Below are 16699 nucleotides of genomic sequence, written 5' to 3'. Positions count from 1 at the left end.
GTGCTCGTTAACGCTTAACACAACTCTTAACTAAAGAACTGAATCCACATGACTTGTACTTCCTTTTTTTGGCACACACGTGACTTGTGCTAGAGGTCTATTTAGGTACTACAAATCCTTCCATGTGAATTGTACGTGGAGTTCTGAGTTCTGACTAAAACAATTGGGATGAAAATATAGAGGATAAATTTTTTTAGTTTTCTTGTGAGTGAAAAACTTTTTTATTTAATTGAAAAAAAAAATTGAGAGTATAAAGATAGTATTTATATAAATTAATTTACTCTCATGCTTCTATTACTCTCCTAACCAATATAAATTATATAATGAAAAGAAAAATAACATGTTTATAATATTTTCACAACAAGTATTAGATGACAAGATGTTACATATTAGTAAAAAAATAATTTCAATAATAATTTGAAATTAAAATTAATAACAACTTTTGACTTAATATTTTTTGTGAAAACATTGTCAAAAAATATTTTCAAAACTACTCTTTTACAATTACTTAATAGTTTCTTTTCTTTTCTTTTTGGTTGGATTACTTAATAGTTTCTTTATATGGTCTGTTATGATTAGTGGTTATGATCGGTTAATAATAAAAGTAGGGTTATTAATGTGGTCAAATAAATGTGATATTGTTAGCCTAAAAAAAACATGAAACAAGGCGGTCCCTCGGTCTGACCGGAATTGGAATGGATTTTATCTATTTTTGGGTAGCCGAACCGGAAATTGGCAGGGATTCCCTAGACTTTTATCTCTGTAAAGGTAAACGCGTTGGTTCCCTAATGTTATTGCATGCACGCCAGGTGTCCCTGACAGGCTTACAGCATTGCATTTGCATATGCTTCCCAGTTCCCAGTTTTTTTTTTTTTTTTAAGTGTTTTAATTTATAACGTTCGCACTTAATGGTAGCTCTTTATCATTAGATCAAGATATCAATCAGTTTTTGGTGTAGGCAAAGATTGAACCATAAATCTCTTATTCAACGATCAGAAATTTTATTAATTAAATTAATTGGAACCCATAGTCACAGTTATATTTTATTCTTATCAAGATAAAAAAAAAATAATAAATACAAACGACAAAACTCTAAGTCTAGCCCAATCATTACATCACTGTTCATTAATTTCGTCTCCCTTCTCTTCCCATCTACCCCCAACAACCGCATTTCTCTTACTTTTTTTCTTTTTTTTTTTTAAGGCTTTCTCTCACTGATTCATCCAAATAAAAAACTTCCCCCCCCCCCCCCTCCCAAAAAAAAACTATTTTTTTTATTGAAACTGTAGGGGTAGAACTCCCAAATCAAACAATGGGCCTTGGGCCCATACAGAGTCCAGCCACATCTGAGGAGAAAGTGAGACACCAAATGGACTTCCGGGCCAACTCTGATGAGCCCAAACTTATTTAAAAAGTGGTCCGAGGAGGAATGTCTCCTTGGATGTGCCAAATATGGACCAAACATGCACCCTACCCATAATAAGGAATCACTCCAACGAATATTGGTAGTAAAGACGAGCCTCACAAACCCGGGAGAAGGAAGAGAGTATAGGATGTCCAGGGAAAGATTGTAGCTGCCGCATTAAATGCAGGGAAGCTACTTTTCTGACCGCATTAATATGGAGAGGATAGGCGAACAGTGTTACCTTGGCCACTACAACTCACAGAAAGGTAGGGGAGATGTCCGGTGGGACGGGCACTCAAGTGAAGGTCCAGATGATCAATAAGTGTAAGGCTCTGATTACTTTAAGGAGACTATATAAGAAAAGGGCATCCCCATGAAGAGGGGATCGAAAAAAGGGGAAAAGAAAGAACAGAAGAGAGAGAGAAAGACTAGAGCCTTTGATCAGGAACAGAAGTGCACCCACACGTCTCCTCGGACCGAACATCCAGTGGACATGGAGAAGATATTCTCACGTTCAATCGTTGCATGGCCCAAAATTAACTAACACTTACTTCATTAAGGCCTAGTTCTGTAACCCACTCTTTACAAATTTATTGTCTAGGGCTCTTTGGGCCAGAGTCACCTACCTACTAGGCCTGAGCCCCAAAAAATTGACCCTACAGAAATGATTACTAGTTTACTACTAAAGCAATATGTACTAAAAATAAAGAAAAATAACTCACTAAAAAATGGATCAATTGTATTTATTTTTCAGGTTAAAATGAAAATTACACCATCTAAATTTAACTGAAATTTATTTGTAATTCTTTAATTTTACTTTTTATTTAATTAAGTCCTTTAAATTAATTTTTTTTAAATTTAGATTTTTTTTGTTTAATTTCCTTTAAAAATTGCTATTAAGGATACGATTAACAAATAAAAAAATTGAAAAAACTTTCTTACATAAAAAATCTATAATATATTTTTATTATATATATTTTTTATGTGAGAAAAATATTTTTTTAATAAAATTTTTAAAATGAAATTGAATGAAATGTCTGAATTAAAATTTTTTTAAACTTAAATGCCTTAATTAGACAAAAGTAAAGTTAAAGAACTGAAATGAATTTCAGTGAAATTTAAAGCGTGCAATTTACATTTTAATCTTATTATTTTTTATAATGTGATCGTTTACAACTAAGTGTGAGTAATATTTTTAATTAAATGATTACAATTAAGAGGGGGAATTGAATTGTGGATATTTTCAATGAGTTGCATGGCTTTTAATTATAATTTTACCTTTTGATTAATCCTAAATTATCAAGTTTTCAAATTCTTTGATTCTAAAAAAAGAATAAATAAATAAAATCAAGTCCTCTCAGTTCCTATCAATTTATTATCCCTTTTGCATTTCAAAAAAAAAAAAAATCTTTTGCCAAAAAGGAAAAGAAAGAAAAGAAAGGAAAGAAACCTAACCCTTTGTTTGGTTAGGATGGATTTGGGAAGAAAAGAAGAGAAAGGGAAAGAAAGGAAATAAATTCCTATGTTTGGTTAGAAGGGATTAGTGTGAAGGAAAGAAAAACAAAGGAAACAAATTCCTCCATGACCCACCATATTCTTTCCTCCTAAATTGGGAGGAAAATGAGAGATAAGAGAGTGTACTTATGGTAGTACCCACTAATAAGGTATGTTTCCCTTTATTTTTTCCTTACAAACCAAATAAGGGAAATGAAAAAATTTATCCTTTCTCTTCCCTCTCCTCTCCCTTCTCTTCCCCCATTTTCTTTCCCTTTTGTTTTACCAAACATAGTAGAAGTGAAAGGAAAAGAAAGGAGGATAAAAGGGAAAGAAAACACTTCATTTGTATATGTTTGAAATTGGGAAGGAAAGGAAAAAAATAAAGAAGAAGTAATCCTTTGTTTGACTTGCAAAGGAAAAGGAAAAAGTAAAGAAAAGAAAATTTTATTATTTTGAATTTCATACCCACATAAATTAGGTAGAGGGGTATAAGAAAAGGACAAAAGTGAAAATTCAAATGGTTAGAGGTCAAAAAGGTGGGCACCACCATTTTATTTGAGTTTTCCTACTTCCTTTTCCGCCTAAATTGGCTGGATTGCAAATTATGGACTCGGTGGATTTGTTTTCTATATATTTCGGGTCCATTTTTTAACCGTTGTTTAGACAGTTTCCAGTATTTAAAGATTACATATATTTTTACAAGTTTTTAAAACAACGTTACTAAACGGACGTCCTTCTCTTCTCCTCTATCATCCAAACACAAGAAATTCCTTCCTTTACCCTGTTTTCCCTTCCATTCCTTCCACTTCTCCCCCTTCCCAAACGCAGTGTAAGATAAAACTTACCAAAACGACGGAGTCTAACCCAACCTAATCATTAGACCCACTGTTAATTTATTTCACCTTCCTTCTCTTCCAATCTCAGTCCAATTAATAAATAAAAATAAATTATATAAAAAAAAAAAAAAAACGACTTTGCCTGTCTTTCTCCACAGAGCCATGGCCGAATTGGCCGTTTCTCTCTCGCCCATCCCTCCCAAACCCCCTTTCTCTATCTAATAAAAATTCCTTTCATATTCGAATCTCACTTCCATCGTCTTTTAATTCTCTCTCTCTCAAATCACATACATACGCAGTCACATGTATGTATATTCATCTACACACATATATACACATCACCTCATGACGATGTCGTATTCTTCTCAATAGAAACCAACCCTAATTCGCACCTCGAAATCGATTCTCCAATGGCGATCGTCACTGGCGATCGGTACCAAGAAAAGCTGGTGAAGTTCGTTGAAACCGAAGTCGGCCCGTTACTCGATGGCACCGTGGTCCTCAAAGTGAACCCCACGGGCTTGCACTACGTGCAGTCACGGCTCGAGGCGCTGAGAGAGCTCGAAGGCTTGCTCGCCGGCGCGCCGGTGGACTATCTCCGCGCCTACGTGTCGGACCTCGGCGACCACCGCTCGCTCGAGCAGCTCCGGAGGATTTTGAGGCTTCTGCCTTCGTTGAAGGTGGTTTCGGTGTTGCCTCCGCCTTCGCGAGATCCTATGCCGCTCTCGTTGTTGCCGTTCGGGAGGCTCAGGGTTTTGGAGCTCAGGGGATGCGATTTGTCCACGTCAGCAGCTAGAGGATTGTTGGAGCTTCGGCACACCTTGGAGAAGATCATTTGCCACAATTCTACTGTGAGTCTGTGTTTTTGAATTCTTTGTAGAAATGCATTTTCAGTTTTGAGTGTGGTTGTGGAAAGAAATTTATGTGAATTAAGTGATTTTTTTTTCTTCTTCTGTTTCTTTCTAATAGTGAATTCAATATTAGTTTGAATTTACTTTCAATTTTGTACATTTGGAATGGAAATCTTTGTTTTTCGAATTCAACATTTTCTTTGATTCATACAGTTCTATTTTCAATTTTCACTATTGAGTGTGGCTCTGGAATGAAATTAATGTAAATTGAATGGATTTGATTTGATTTTTAATTTTATTGTTCTTGTGTTCTTTATTTTGGTTCCTGTAAGGGAAAGAAAATTGAGATTCTGGAAATTTTTGCAGTTTCTACTTTTCCTAAATTTTATAAGGAGCGGTTACTGTTCTTGTTCTTGAATTCAATGCCAGTTTGAATTTACTATTAGAAGTTAGAACAATGGTTAAGTTATTAAATTCATTGTTTTATAACCGCTTAAGCCTTTGGAACAATCACTAATTTATCATTTATTTTCAGTTTTATACATTTTTAATGGAAGTCTCCGTTTCTGAATTTATCATTTTCTTTTTAGACTTTTGTTTGGTATGGAAAAAATTGAATGATGTGGTTTGGAATGATATTTAGGTTGCTCTATGGCATGTTTTTGTGAGTAGAATTGTTGGGATAAATTAAATGGATTTTTATTTTATTTTTCTCTTCTTGTATTTTCCTTATTGGTTCCTGTAAGGGGAAAAAATTTTGAGATTCAGGAAATTTTTTGCAATTTCTTCTTTTCCTATTTTTATCTGGAGCGGTTATACTTCCAGTCTTTGTATGTTTAGAATGTAAATCTCTGTTTTTGAATTGAAAATTTTCTTTTTGGTGCTTGGCTTTGTATGGAAATTGATTTGGAACAATTTTTAGGATGCTCTACGTCATGTTTTCGCGAGTAGAATTGCTGAGATAAAGGACTCTCCGCAATGGAACCGGTTGTCATTTGTTTCTTGTGCGTGTAATGGCTTGGTTCTCATGGATGAGTCTTTGCAACTTCTTCCTGTTGTGGAAACACTTGATCTTAGTCGCAACAAGTTTGCAAAAGTGGATAATCTTCGCAAGTGTGCCAAATTGAAGCACTTGGATCTTGGTTTTAATCACCTAAGATCGATTTCATACTTCACCGAGGTACTTCCTTAAAGTAGTTGACTCGCGTTAAAATAGAGTAGTCTAAAAGTACATTATTTTGGTTTTGTCTTCAAAATGCTGTCCATAAATTGGGGAGCTTTCGTGCACGCATATGTATAACTGTATATATTGCACAGTTTTTACAAGATAAGGAATGTTTTGCCAAGAAGCTCTAGCTCAAATGGCTTTATCCCACCATAAGAAACAGGAGGGCAAGCTTTAGCTCATATGAATGTCATCTTGAGCATTTAATTTTCAATATTGGTGCTACAAATAGTTTTCCCATTTGCATGCCTTTTTGGCTGAATGCATTCAGAAGTCTTACTGATTATTTAATTTGAGTGAACAGAAAAGAAAAGGCTAATTGAGTGGAAAAATCATTAAGAAGTCTGTGGATGAGATATTGAAGTAAGGGTAAAACTTAGGTACAGTTCCTTAGGCTCAGTATATTAGGCTCCCCAATTAAATTCAAACACATAGCTCTACTGAATTAAATTCTCATTGGAAAAGAAAACATTGTTGCCAATAGTCTTACAACTCAATTGGTTAGCACTGTAGAAACACCAAGGTTCAAATCTCCCCTCCCCCAATTATCAAATTATCAAAAAAGAAACACTGTTAGTGTTTTATTAGTCAATGCAACCATGTGTTTGAGTTTAATTGGGATCCTAATGTTTTGCACCTAAAAATCTGTATGTAAGTTTTGTCCTTGAAGGCTTGTTCTGATTATTAGACCTTTAGAAAGAACCTTAATTAGTGGAAAATAAACCAGATTTGTGTAGCCAATATAATCTGGAAATTCTGTCATAGCCAATGTAAATCTGTATGCTCCAACCCTCTCACTAGGAAAGCGGACAGCATAAAAATCTCCTGCCACACACCAAGGAACATCCCATATATTCATCCCTTCTTTCAATTCAACCAACAGATTTTTTCCTTTTCTTATGATCTGGGCTATAAAAACCAGAAAGCACCCAGTCAAAGCCATCTTCTACACTCCTGAATAAGATAAGGAATAAGCTCCAACTGTGTAATATAGTTTTTCCACAATCCTCTTATTCCACATCAACATCACATCACCCCAAGGTTGGAAATTGTTTTACTTATCTGAAATTCTAAATTTATACAAAACCATATTTATTTTTGGCTTGGAAAAAGTGCTGATATAAATTGAATGTTGAGCAGCATGATTTAAAGACTGAGTGCCAAATAGATTTTAATTCGCTATAAATTTTTAATTTGTAATTAGCTTTGAATGCATACTCTGATGTTGTTGGGCTATGCAGGTATCATGTCATATTGTTAAACTTGTTTTGAGGAACAATGCTCTAACTTCATTGCATGGGATTGAGAATTTGAAGTCACTTGAAGGACTTGATGTTTCCTACAATATAATTTCTAGTTTTTCAGAGATAGAGTTCCTAGCAGACCTTCCATCTCTACGAAGCTTATGGTTGGAAGGAAATCCATTGTGCTGTGCCCGATGGTATAGAGCACAAGCATTCAGCTTTTTTGTGTATCCAGAAAAAGTAAGTGATTTAATATATATTTACTCTTTGGGACTTTATGTTATGTAGTTATGTTTAGTTATGTTTGTTGGGACTACTAAATCATAATTGCAATTTTTTTTTTTGGCTTGCAATTTTACGCCCCAGCTAAACTTACAGTTTCTTTCCCTCTTCTGTCGGATGCTGTTTAGTTGAAGTTAGATGACAAGAATATTAGCACCAGAGAGTTCTGGAAACGGCAATTTATTATTGCCAGCAGGCAAAAGCGACCTGCCAGCTTTGGATTTTATTCTCCTGCAAAAGTTGATGCTAAAGAAGAGGGGACTATTAACCCAAAAAGGGTATGTGGTTTTGAAGTTAATATGAAGCTATACCTATATAAAATAATAAAAAAAAAAGTTAATATGGAGCTATGTAAATCAATTACATGCAAGACCCTATGAGATTTGGGTGATTACTTTTTACCCTAGTTAAAAAATTTAATGTGATGCTTGGCCATATTCTCCTGCCACACAGTAGTTCATGCTTTAAAGTGCTTTTTCACTAGACCTTAATAGTTTAGCAATTAGCATGTTTCCCTCTCTTTTCCCTAAATAATATTATTATGATGATGGCTATTGTTGGCACTCTGTGTTACTGCGTTACTTATGTTTTCTTTTTATTAGTTTTAATGTGGTGTTATTTTTTACAGAGAAAGGTGTCTCGTCTTGCTTCTATTGGGAGCGAAGAAGAGAGCACAGGTGTATATTCTGACCAAGAGTCTGTATCATGTGACATTGACATTCAAAGCAGGACAGATACTGTCATCTCTGAAGATGAAGCTGAAATAGTTGATTTGATGAATAGAGTTGAACTCATGAAGAAAGAGCGCTCTGTTCTTTGGTTGCGTGAGTTTAAGGAGTGGATGGATCATGCTTCTGAGACCTCTGTGGACAGAGGTAAAGATATTGGGGCATCATTGCATAATGAAAAAGAAAATTATATGAAAAAAAGGTCAAGCAAAAAATATCTTGGTGAAAGTTCAAGATATGTCTCAGATTCTGTTCAGGCTTCTGGAGATGAGAGTAGTACAAATATTTTAGAATCTGATAATTCCTTTGCAGATACATCTACTGGTTTGCCTGCCAATCCATACTTTAGCCAAATTGGTTTATTGGGGATTAGTGGCGGGGATTCTCTAGTTGGCTTGGGAAGAATGGATACAAACAAGGAGCATCTAAAAACATATTCACATGAAGGGATTAATATTATTTCTCCACAAGCTAGAATTTCCCACCCTGATACCGGCATCCAAGGAGGTCATGGAGTGATTGAAAATCTCAGCGTATCACCATTATCAGCCATTGATGATATATCGGAGTCTCATTCAACCATTGCTTGCCCTGGATCACCCCCTCATTATCAAGAGGACATTCTTCATCGTCGTCACAACTTAGTTGAAGAAATTATGCAGCTATCTGCAGAGTCCTATTCAGTGGCATCATCTGATAGTAATACCAGCTGTAGTGATGATGATTCGTGTGAATCAATACCAGAATTTGATAAGTCTACGAATGATAATTATCTGAATAGGAGTGTTAAGGAAAACTCATCTCCAAATGATTTCGAGGATAAGGATTGTGATCAAAGACATGAAATTTTCCATGTGAGAGAAAATGGCAAAGATTTTCCTGCTGTTGCTCTTGATGATGAAATTGCTCATTTTGTCAACCAAGAGGCAGATTATTTGGAGAAGAGAAAAGGAAAAAGGAAAATGAAGAAAAGAATTATTTCACTAGTAGCAGAGAATAATGTGGTTGGCAAAACAGAACCATCTCATGAATCAAATGCAAATCTGGATTTTCTTAGAGCTGATATGGAACCTGAGCAAGGGAAACAAATTTCATGTCAGAGTGAACTTCAAGAAGTTATTCATAAGGAACAGATGTGGACAAACAGAAACAGAGCCCCACCAATTGATGCTAGTAGTTTTTCTGGATCTAGGTGCTCATCAACAGGTGGTAATGATTTTATTGAGAACTATTTCAATATAAATGTTGCAGATTCCAGCATTCATGAGACTTGTCGGCAGTATTTGCATTGTGATTGTGTACTTGAGCCAGAATCCAAATATAAAGAAAGGTAAATATTTATCTATTACAATGAATGATAGGAAAACTGAATTGGGTGACAGGGATTTTTTAGCACCTGCAAACAAAAACAAAAAAAGAAATTTCACTTATGTTATCATGTGCCAAATGATTTGTTAATGATGCTTGGACTACCAGTTAAATAATTTTCGCAAAAAATATTTCGACATATTATATTTTATTATGAGAATAAATCCTACTACTTCTGATCCTGGGAATATGTATGTTATAATTTATTTCTACTGGAATTTTAAAATTTAATATCAGGCATGCTCTCTGTTATGATTTTTTTTTTATATGTACTTCTGGAATTTTCTTGTGAAAAGCATAACTCTGTGGAGTGATATTAAGTGCTGTATTCACCCCACCACTAAGTTCTAAATATCAGTGAGACATAGTTACATTTGCAAAAGTCTTGTAGCTCAACTAATTGGTACTTCCTAGTGTTTTCAACATAGACATCTAAGGTTCAAATCCCCTCCCCCATTGTAACTATCAAATTATAGAATTGGACTAAACAAATTTGATATCTGCCAAGAGTCTTGTAACTCAACTAGTTGGCACCTCTTGTTGTTTCTAGTAAAGACATCTAAGATTCAAATCCTCCCACCTCCAACTCTTGAATTATCAAAAAATAAAAAAGTTAAACAAATCTGATCTCTGTTCTCTTATTCATACATGGTTGGATCATGTTCTCTAAGATATTGTTTCTCTAAAGCTACATATACCATTTTTTATGTTTGTTATTTGGACTTCCCAATAGACTAAACAATATTTAGAAACATTTAATGTTTTAATTATTTATAGATGAAGTTGGCCTTTTCATTTTTAATTTGTCTTCATTGTTCCAGATGCGGAAAAGTGGTTCTGTTACTGAGCAGTGAAAACAAGTTTTATGTGCTGCTTATTGGAGTCACAGGTGATGGATCAGGTCGGGTTATGAAGTCTCTGCAGGAGGCATATATTTCATTGATTTTATTATTAATTATGATTACTGGGAGATTTCTTCTGCTGTATTTCCAGCCTAATGACAGCTGAAGTGGCTTTATGCAGGATCTATTATTAGCTTATTAGGTTGCCATAAAGTTGAAGATATCAGAGAGGTGTCAGTAGGATTAGGACTTCAGGTTGTGAGGTTAGTGATTTCTGGTACTTTTAGTAAATCCAGAACCAATCGTTTTCCTAAAAACTCTCTTTTTCTGTGTTTGAGACAGGGTGTACATTGACAGAGGTTCAGCATACGTGTTTATTACTAGAAGCATTCAGAAGTCAAGTCAATTACTTAGTACCTTGAAAATTTTTGATCCACATGAGGCAAATGACAGTTGTTCTTTAAGAAGGTGATTTGTGGCCTAAACGTTTAGTTTTGGAACTTGCTTTGGCATTACTCTGTGTACTATTTCTTTGTTATATTTATTTAGTTCCAAAGTCAGTAGGCTATATATACAAATTTCCGTTTCTTTGTTATGATAGACTGGTTTTGGAAATTTAAATGGCAGTTTGGAGCAGGTTCAGGTTGAATTGTTTGAGAAACAAGTATATGGAGGTTTGAAAGTGAGCATATTCCAATATTCTATGGTGCTATTCTGGCACAACAACAATGAAGGTAAAGTTCTCACTTCTTCATCCTTGTTATGATTTGTATATAAATGTCTGAGCATGTTGTGAGAGTTCAGTCTTCAACTGAAAAAAAAAAAATTTCTTGGTGCAAGAAAAGGAAATTGAACATAATGTGAAGCATTGAAAAAGAAAAATAATGGAGGAATGCATTTAAAATTATTTGTTTTTGAAATAATAGATGGTTTCTTTGAATAATGAGGATGTAAATGATTATTTAAGGAGAATGAAAACAGGAAAGGCTGGAGGACCTGATCCTACTGAAATTTGGAAGTGCTTAGGGTGTAGGTATATGATGGTTGACAAGCCTTTTCAATGAGATCTTAAGCATTAACAAAATGCCTAGTGATGGAGGAAAAACACTTTGATACTTTAGTACAAAAGTGAAGAAGATATTCATAATTATACAAATGACTGGAATTAAGTTTATGATTCTCACTGTGAAGCTCTGGGGGAGAGCGATAGAATATAGGTTTAGACATGAAACAATAGTGAAATTTAACTGTCTCAATTCCCATGCGATTGCACCAAAAATTCTAGTTCCTTTGGGATTTCCTTCTTGATCAATAACAACCAATATCAGAAAATCAATTTGGTTTTATGTCAGGGTGATTTACCATGGAAGTTTTTTTCTTTCTTAGTTGTCTAATGGACAAATATGCTTGAAAAGATTTTCATATGGTTTTTTAATTTAGAGAGTGTATGATAATACCTACAGAGGTTATTTGTGAGTTCTTGAAATGAAAGTTCCTCTAAAGTATTAAGGTGATTAAGGATATTTATGACAAGGATATAATTAGGGTGAAAACAAGTATAAGCATTACAAGTGAGTTTCCAATCACAATTCATCAACAAGTATTTCTCTTTTTGTTGGTTATGGATGATTTTACTAGATCAATTCAAGATGAAATCCCTTAGTGTGTATGCCTTTTGTATACAATATCATTGTTGGTAAAAGCATGCTTAAGCACAAAGCTTACAAGCTTAGTGTTTTTTGCCTATAAGTTGAGGCGCATTTGCATGATTTATGAAGCTTTTTTGATAAACTCAAAGTGCACCTTTTGGAGCTTTTATTTTATTTTTATTATACACTAAAAAAATGGACCAAATTTGAAATGTAGTTGTCAGATCTTAATGCTGTTGAGTATTTACCATGGATTTGTTACAAAAATAGATAATTAAACTAGGCAAACAATTTAACTAACACCAACAAGGATAAACTTTAATGATATTCAATGTTGGTTTGTTGCTTAGTGATGCTTGTATCCAAAATTTATTTAGAATGTGGAATTACCATCTCATGAATAAAATGGATACCCCTTGAATAGGTATAGCATCAACAATGTTCTATATCAGCTCACTTGTGTGCATGTACTTACCGAAGGAACAGAGTTCTTGTACATGATCTGAGCTGTTACTTTTTCACCAAGTTGAAAGAATTGAACTCAGCTCTAAATTTTTTGAAATGTTCTATATCAGCTCACTTGTGGGCATGTACTTATTGGAGGGACAGAGTGCTTGTACATGATCTGAGCTGTTACTTTTTCACCAAGTTGAAAGAATTGTGTTCAGCTCTAAAATTTTTGAACCTATGTTCTACTTTTAAAAGAGAAATAAAGGATATCTGTTGAATAGTTTTATAAATATATGATTACTTTTACATGACCATAAGTTCTACAATAATGCTAAATTTTCTACTCACATGCAACAGAGGATTCATGGCATTCAAGATCATTGTTTGTCATTGGAGACAATCTGCTTCTTTGTATTGAGGACCTTGTGCAGTTCAGCTCCCTTTCAATGGATTCATCTTTGCCTCCATATTTCTCAGTTGATTCATATTGCTCCATCGTTGACATATCTGAGATGGTAACTTTTTGAATTTACTAAAGCTTTCCTTGAGGCCTACATTTATAAGCATTTGCTAGTTTTATACATCACATTCACCTAAATTGCTAAGTATTCTTTTCTATCTCACGAGTCACTAATGTTTTGTTCCTGGTTTGACATGTGTGTTTTTTCTTCTTTTTTTTTTTTTTTTGGTTGATGAAACATGTTGTGTAACAACCCGAAGAAAGCACTAACAACATCTGCACTTATAAATCCGAGATCCACCTAGTAAAAACCCATCGTGGGACTCGGCACATGTCGCATATCACACAATCAAACAAACAATTTGGGGTATCACATGTGCGTGTGTTTTTTGGTTGACAAAACGTGTTATCATAGCAAAAGGATTATTTATTATTACTAGTTAAGTTACAGTTATCGTCATTATCATTGATAACTGTCTTCACTTCTATGTTGATATATTGTTCAGTCTCTACTGGATAACAATGTAGTAGATCATAGCAAAAGGATTATTTATTATTCTGAATTAGCAACATGGTTTGTACATTTGTAAGCATTTTCTAGTTTCCTATATTGTATAGAAGATTTTTGTTTTTCTTTCCCAAATTCTTAGATGCTAACATGTTTCTGGTTCGACATGTTTATTATTTCTTTTGTGGATTATTGCGATTATTGTCTTTGTATTCTTTAGTTAATATCTTCTTGAGCCTGCAATGGAAAGGTATGTCTATAATAGATGGTAGTCAACGGTTTATGCATGCCATGCTCAGTTGCGACATTGTGGTCTTTCTTTAATTGAAGGAATTTTATTATAAAAAAAGGATATATTTTAATATTTGTTGTTTTCCTTGCCTCATTGCTCCATGACTTAAACCAAGATTTTTTTCTAACCAAAAAAAAGAAAAAAATCATTGGAGGTGTGCAAAATGAGGGGTGCAAAATATTTGATTCATATCTAAACTCCATTTCTAGGTCATTGAGACTAGAGAGAGTTGGTGTGTGACCGTAGCTTTGAAATGTACAGCATCAGTATTCTGCTCCTCTGCCAAAGCTGACAAGAAGGTTGCAGCAATCAATGATGAAAAAACAGCTTCAAGCCCTGTAACATGGATGATCAGGTGGTTCTCTGAAGACAGTCTGTTCCAGTTCGTGGCATTGGTGAAGGCAATCCATGCAGGAACATCCATGTTTCCTTTGCTTGTGAAATGTATATCTTGAAGCCCTCTTTTTTTTTCTTGTTTTTTGTTTGTTTTATATTCATTTCATTCTTTTGATCTGCATTTTCATTTGTTTTTGCTTCCCATTTTTTGCTTCCTTTTTTTGTATTCTTTGATTTTTATTCTTTAGTAGTTTATGTACAAAATTTGTACAGTACACAACATCAAAGGAAATTGATATTATCTGTTGTCTTGTCCTGCTCAGTTTCTCTCCCTCACACACATTTTCATTTAGGAAATTGTACAGTAAACTTTAGCTTTTAATAGTCATATAAGAGTGTACAGTAAATCGTTGTTGTGTCTAAGATTATTATCGAATGACAAGCCAAATTCATGTGGCATTATCTTTCTCTTGTACTTGTGCCCTGCATTGGTACCTGCAAATATTGTCGAAGAACATAGACCAAAAATGCCCTTGCTATGAAGGGTCTGTTTGGATTGAGGGGGGAGAGAGGGGGAGTGGAGGGGAGTAGAATAGAGTTGGTTGAAAATAGGTTAATTTTGGGTTGATTCTACTCTACTCTCCCTCTCTCTTCTTCAATCCAAATGTACCATAAGTCTTCTTCCACCATCTTTCACTCTCACTTTGTTATGAAGTCTATATAGTTTTTTCCATCATGTTCATAAACTAATCAATGTTTTGATGCCAAAATGGTAGGCCCTGATCAATAATTCAATATTAATATAGTAAGTATTATTCTACTATAGTACTATAGATCACACTGTTTGGAAGTTTCGAAAGAAAGAGTAGAGGGGAGAGAAATGGTTGGAATTTACCATTTGCCCTTGTTTGATTTTTTCCAAAAATTACAATTAAAAAGAAAGAAGATAATTAGATATCATTTAAATTGACAATTATACCTCACTCTTGTTCGTTTTTGGATTTTTTATTAGTTCCATGATACACCTTTCACCAAAGCAAATCTGTCATTTGAGAGGTGTTCTTTTCCTTTCTCTACTATTATATGATCCTTTTTCTTTGTTCTCTCTCTCTCTCTCTCTTTTATATTTTTATTTTTATTTTATAAAAGTTTATTTATTTACTTATTTTGCATGCAAACGGAGAATATTTTATTAAAATAATGCAAAGAATACAAAAGAAAGGAGCAGCAAGTTCCAAAATATCATCAATATCTTTTATTTGATTTTTAAGACCTTGATTTGTTGTTAGCTCCATGATTAAACACTTTTCACCAAAACAAAATTGTCATTTTGAGACGTTCTTTTTCTCTCTCTGTTTTACTACCATGCAATCATTTTTTTCACTCTTTGTTAACTTTTCTCTCTTTAATTTATTGGTGATCTCTAAGTGAATAAAATTGATTTATCATCCATCAATAAAGTTTCAAAGGTTAAAACGATGAATTATGGGGCCATTTTTATTTTTAAAATTTAATTTAATTTAATTTTTATTTTTGCATGCAAACAGATAATCTTCTATTAAATAAACTAGAAATGAGCAACAAGTTCCAAAACATTAACAAGAAGTCAAGAACAACAAACATGATTAAATTTTGAGCACATATGTTTTATCCCAATACAATCCCATAAGAAAGTAGCTATTAAAAAAATGGGTGTGCAAATCTTCTGTCCCACTTTCCCACCTCTACTCTATACTTCATGAATAAAATACTTGTCACTTGTCCATCTATTTGAGTAAATCAGTAAATGACAATTTTTTGTCTTTTCTTATTTAAGTTTCCTAAAATAAATAAATAACCATACACATTCCCACCACTACCCAGCATCACTTGTCCACCACCACCAAATTGCTGAAGTAATCAACGGCCAAACACCGCCACCAAATCCACCTAGTCCAATTTGTGGTACTGGTACACTGAAAAAAAAAATTACATCAAGACCTCCAAATAGCCAAAGCAGTATCCCACATTCATAATCGTTACAAAGTAGACAAACAACACCGAAGCTAGACATTTTCAATTTGGTCCCATCTTTAGACAACTTCTCATAGCTTCTAAGCATAAATTAAACCTCCCCAATACCAAAACAATTTCAAGCAATCGAACTATAATTTCTAACCAAAATCGGTCTCTGTAAATCAAGTTCAAGAATTAAGTCAAGGCATCTAAATTTTCTCAGTGCAGTAATGCCTCTCAATGGTAATCTAAAATAGCACGTTCATTCTATTTCATCTCCTCTGTTTTCACTAAAACCTATTGGAAAATATGGCTAAATAAACAAGTTTTGATTCAACAATACAAACTCTAAAAAATTAGCAATGACAAAAATAAATAGATAGAGTTAGAAAGATCTCACAAATTATAGAATCACGCAAAATGTGTTGTCTTTAAAGGTTGCTTCGTGCCACTTGGAGTAAAACTCGGTGTGAATGACTCTCTTGGCCGAACAACCCCCACAGATTAGATTATAGTAATTTCTTCAAGTTGATCACACACTCAAGCAAGAAGAACTAGGAACAGCTTTACTTGCCTTTCCTTTCTTTAAAAAAAATTGAAGCTAAAATTTCTGTGCAGCAAAACAGAGGGGAGATACGGCTGGAGAAGAGGAAGAAATATGATAAATGAATAGTGTGTGTTGTAGGGTTTAATAAGCTAACTAAGTAAAGGACATGGGCTGCTTCCAATGG

General features: G+C 34.0%; 1 protein-coding gene across 5 annotated transcripts; it reads left to right on the top strand.

Annotated features, from left to right (window-relative positions):
• The first annotated feature begins 3644 nt into the window (after positions 1–3644).
• Positions 3645–14276, top strand: LOC126701415 (uncharacterized). Of its 5 annotated transcripts, none has more exons than XM_050399504.1 (11): positions 3647–4589; positions 5512–5769; positions 7056–7298; positions 7469–7618; positions 7969–9398; positions 10258–10337; positions 10460–10541; positions 10621–10746; positions 10906–11012; positions 12735–12892; positions 13899–14276. In XM_050399504.1, the coding sequence occupies exons 1-11, from the start codon at positions 4149–4151 to the stop codon at positions 13977–13979; spliced, it is 3156 nt and encodes a 1051-aa protein (XP_050255461.1). In that variant the 5' UTR covers positions 3647–4148; the 3' UTR covers positions 13980–14276. The 5 variants fall into 5 exon arrangements, 3 of the variants coding, with proteins under 3 accessions (XP_050255461.1, XP_050255460.1, XP_050255459.1); XM_050399503.1 differs by having other exon boundaries at positions 3648–4589; positions 10258–10325; positions 13847–14276; XM_050399502.1 differs by having other exon boundaries at positions 3649–4589; positions 13847–14276.
• The last annotated feature ends 2423 nt before the right edge of the window (positions 14277–16699 follow it).

This window comes from Quercus robur, chromosome 10 (genome assembly GCF_932294415.1).
Source record: "Quercus robur chromosome 10, dhQueRobu3.1, whole genome shotgun sequence".
Lineage (NCBI taxonomy): Eukaryota > Viridiplantae > Streptophyta > Magnoliopsida > Fagales > Fagaceae > Quercus > Quercus robur.
The sequence above is the reverse complement of the archived record's forward strand: the minus strand, read 5'-3'. Positions and strand labels throughout refer to the sequence as shown.

What these genes read in the sequence shown, in the direction of transcription:
- LOC126701415 (XM_050399502.1), top strand. Translation starts at nt 4,149, where the DNA reads ATGGCGATCGTCACTGGCGATCGGTACCAAGAAAAGCTGGTGAAGTTC. An exon ending in GGACTATTAACCCAAAAAGG is followed by an intron (nt 7,619 to 7,968) that starts GTATGTGGTTTT and finishes TATTTTTTACAG; the next exon opens with AGAAAGGTGTCTCGTCTTGC. An exon ending in GAATCCAAATATAAAGAAAG is followed by an intron (nt 9,399 to 10,257) that starts GTAAATATTTAT and finishes TCATTGTTCCAG; the next exon opens with ATGCGGAAAAGTGGTTCTGT.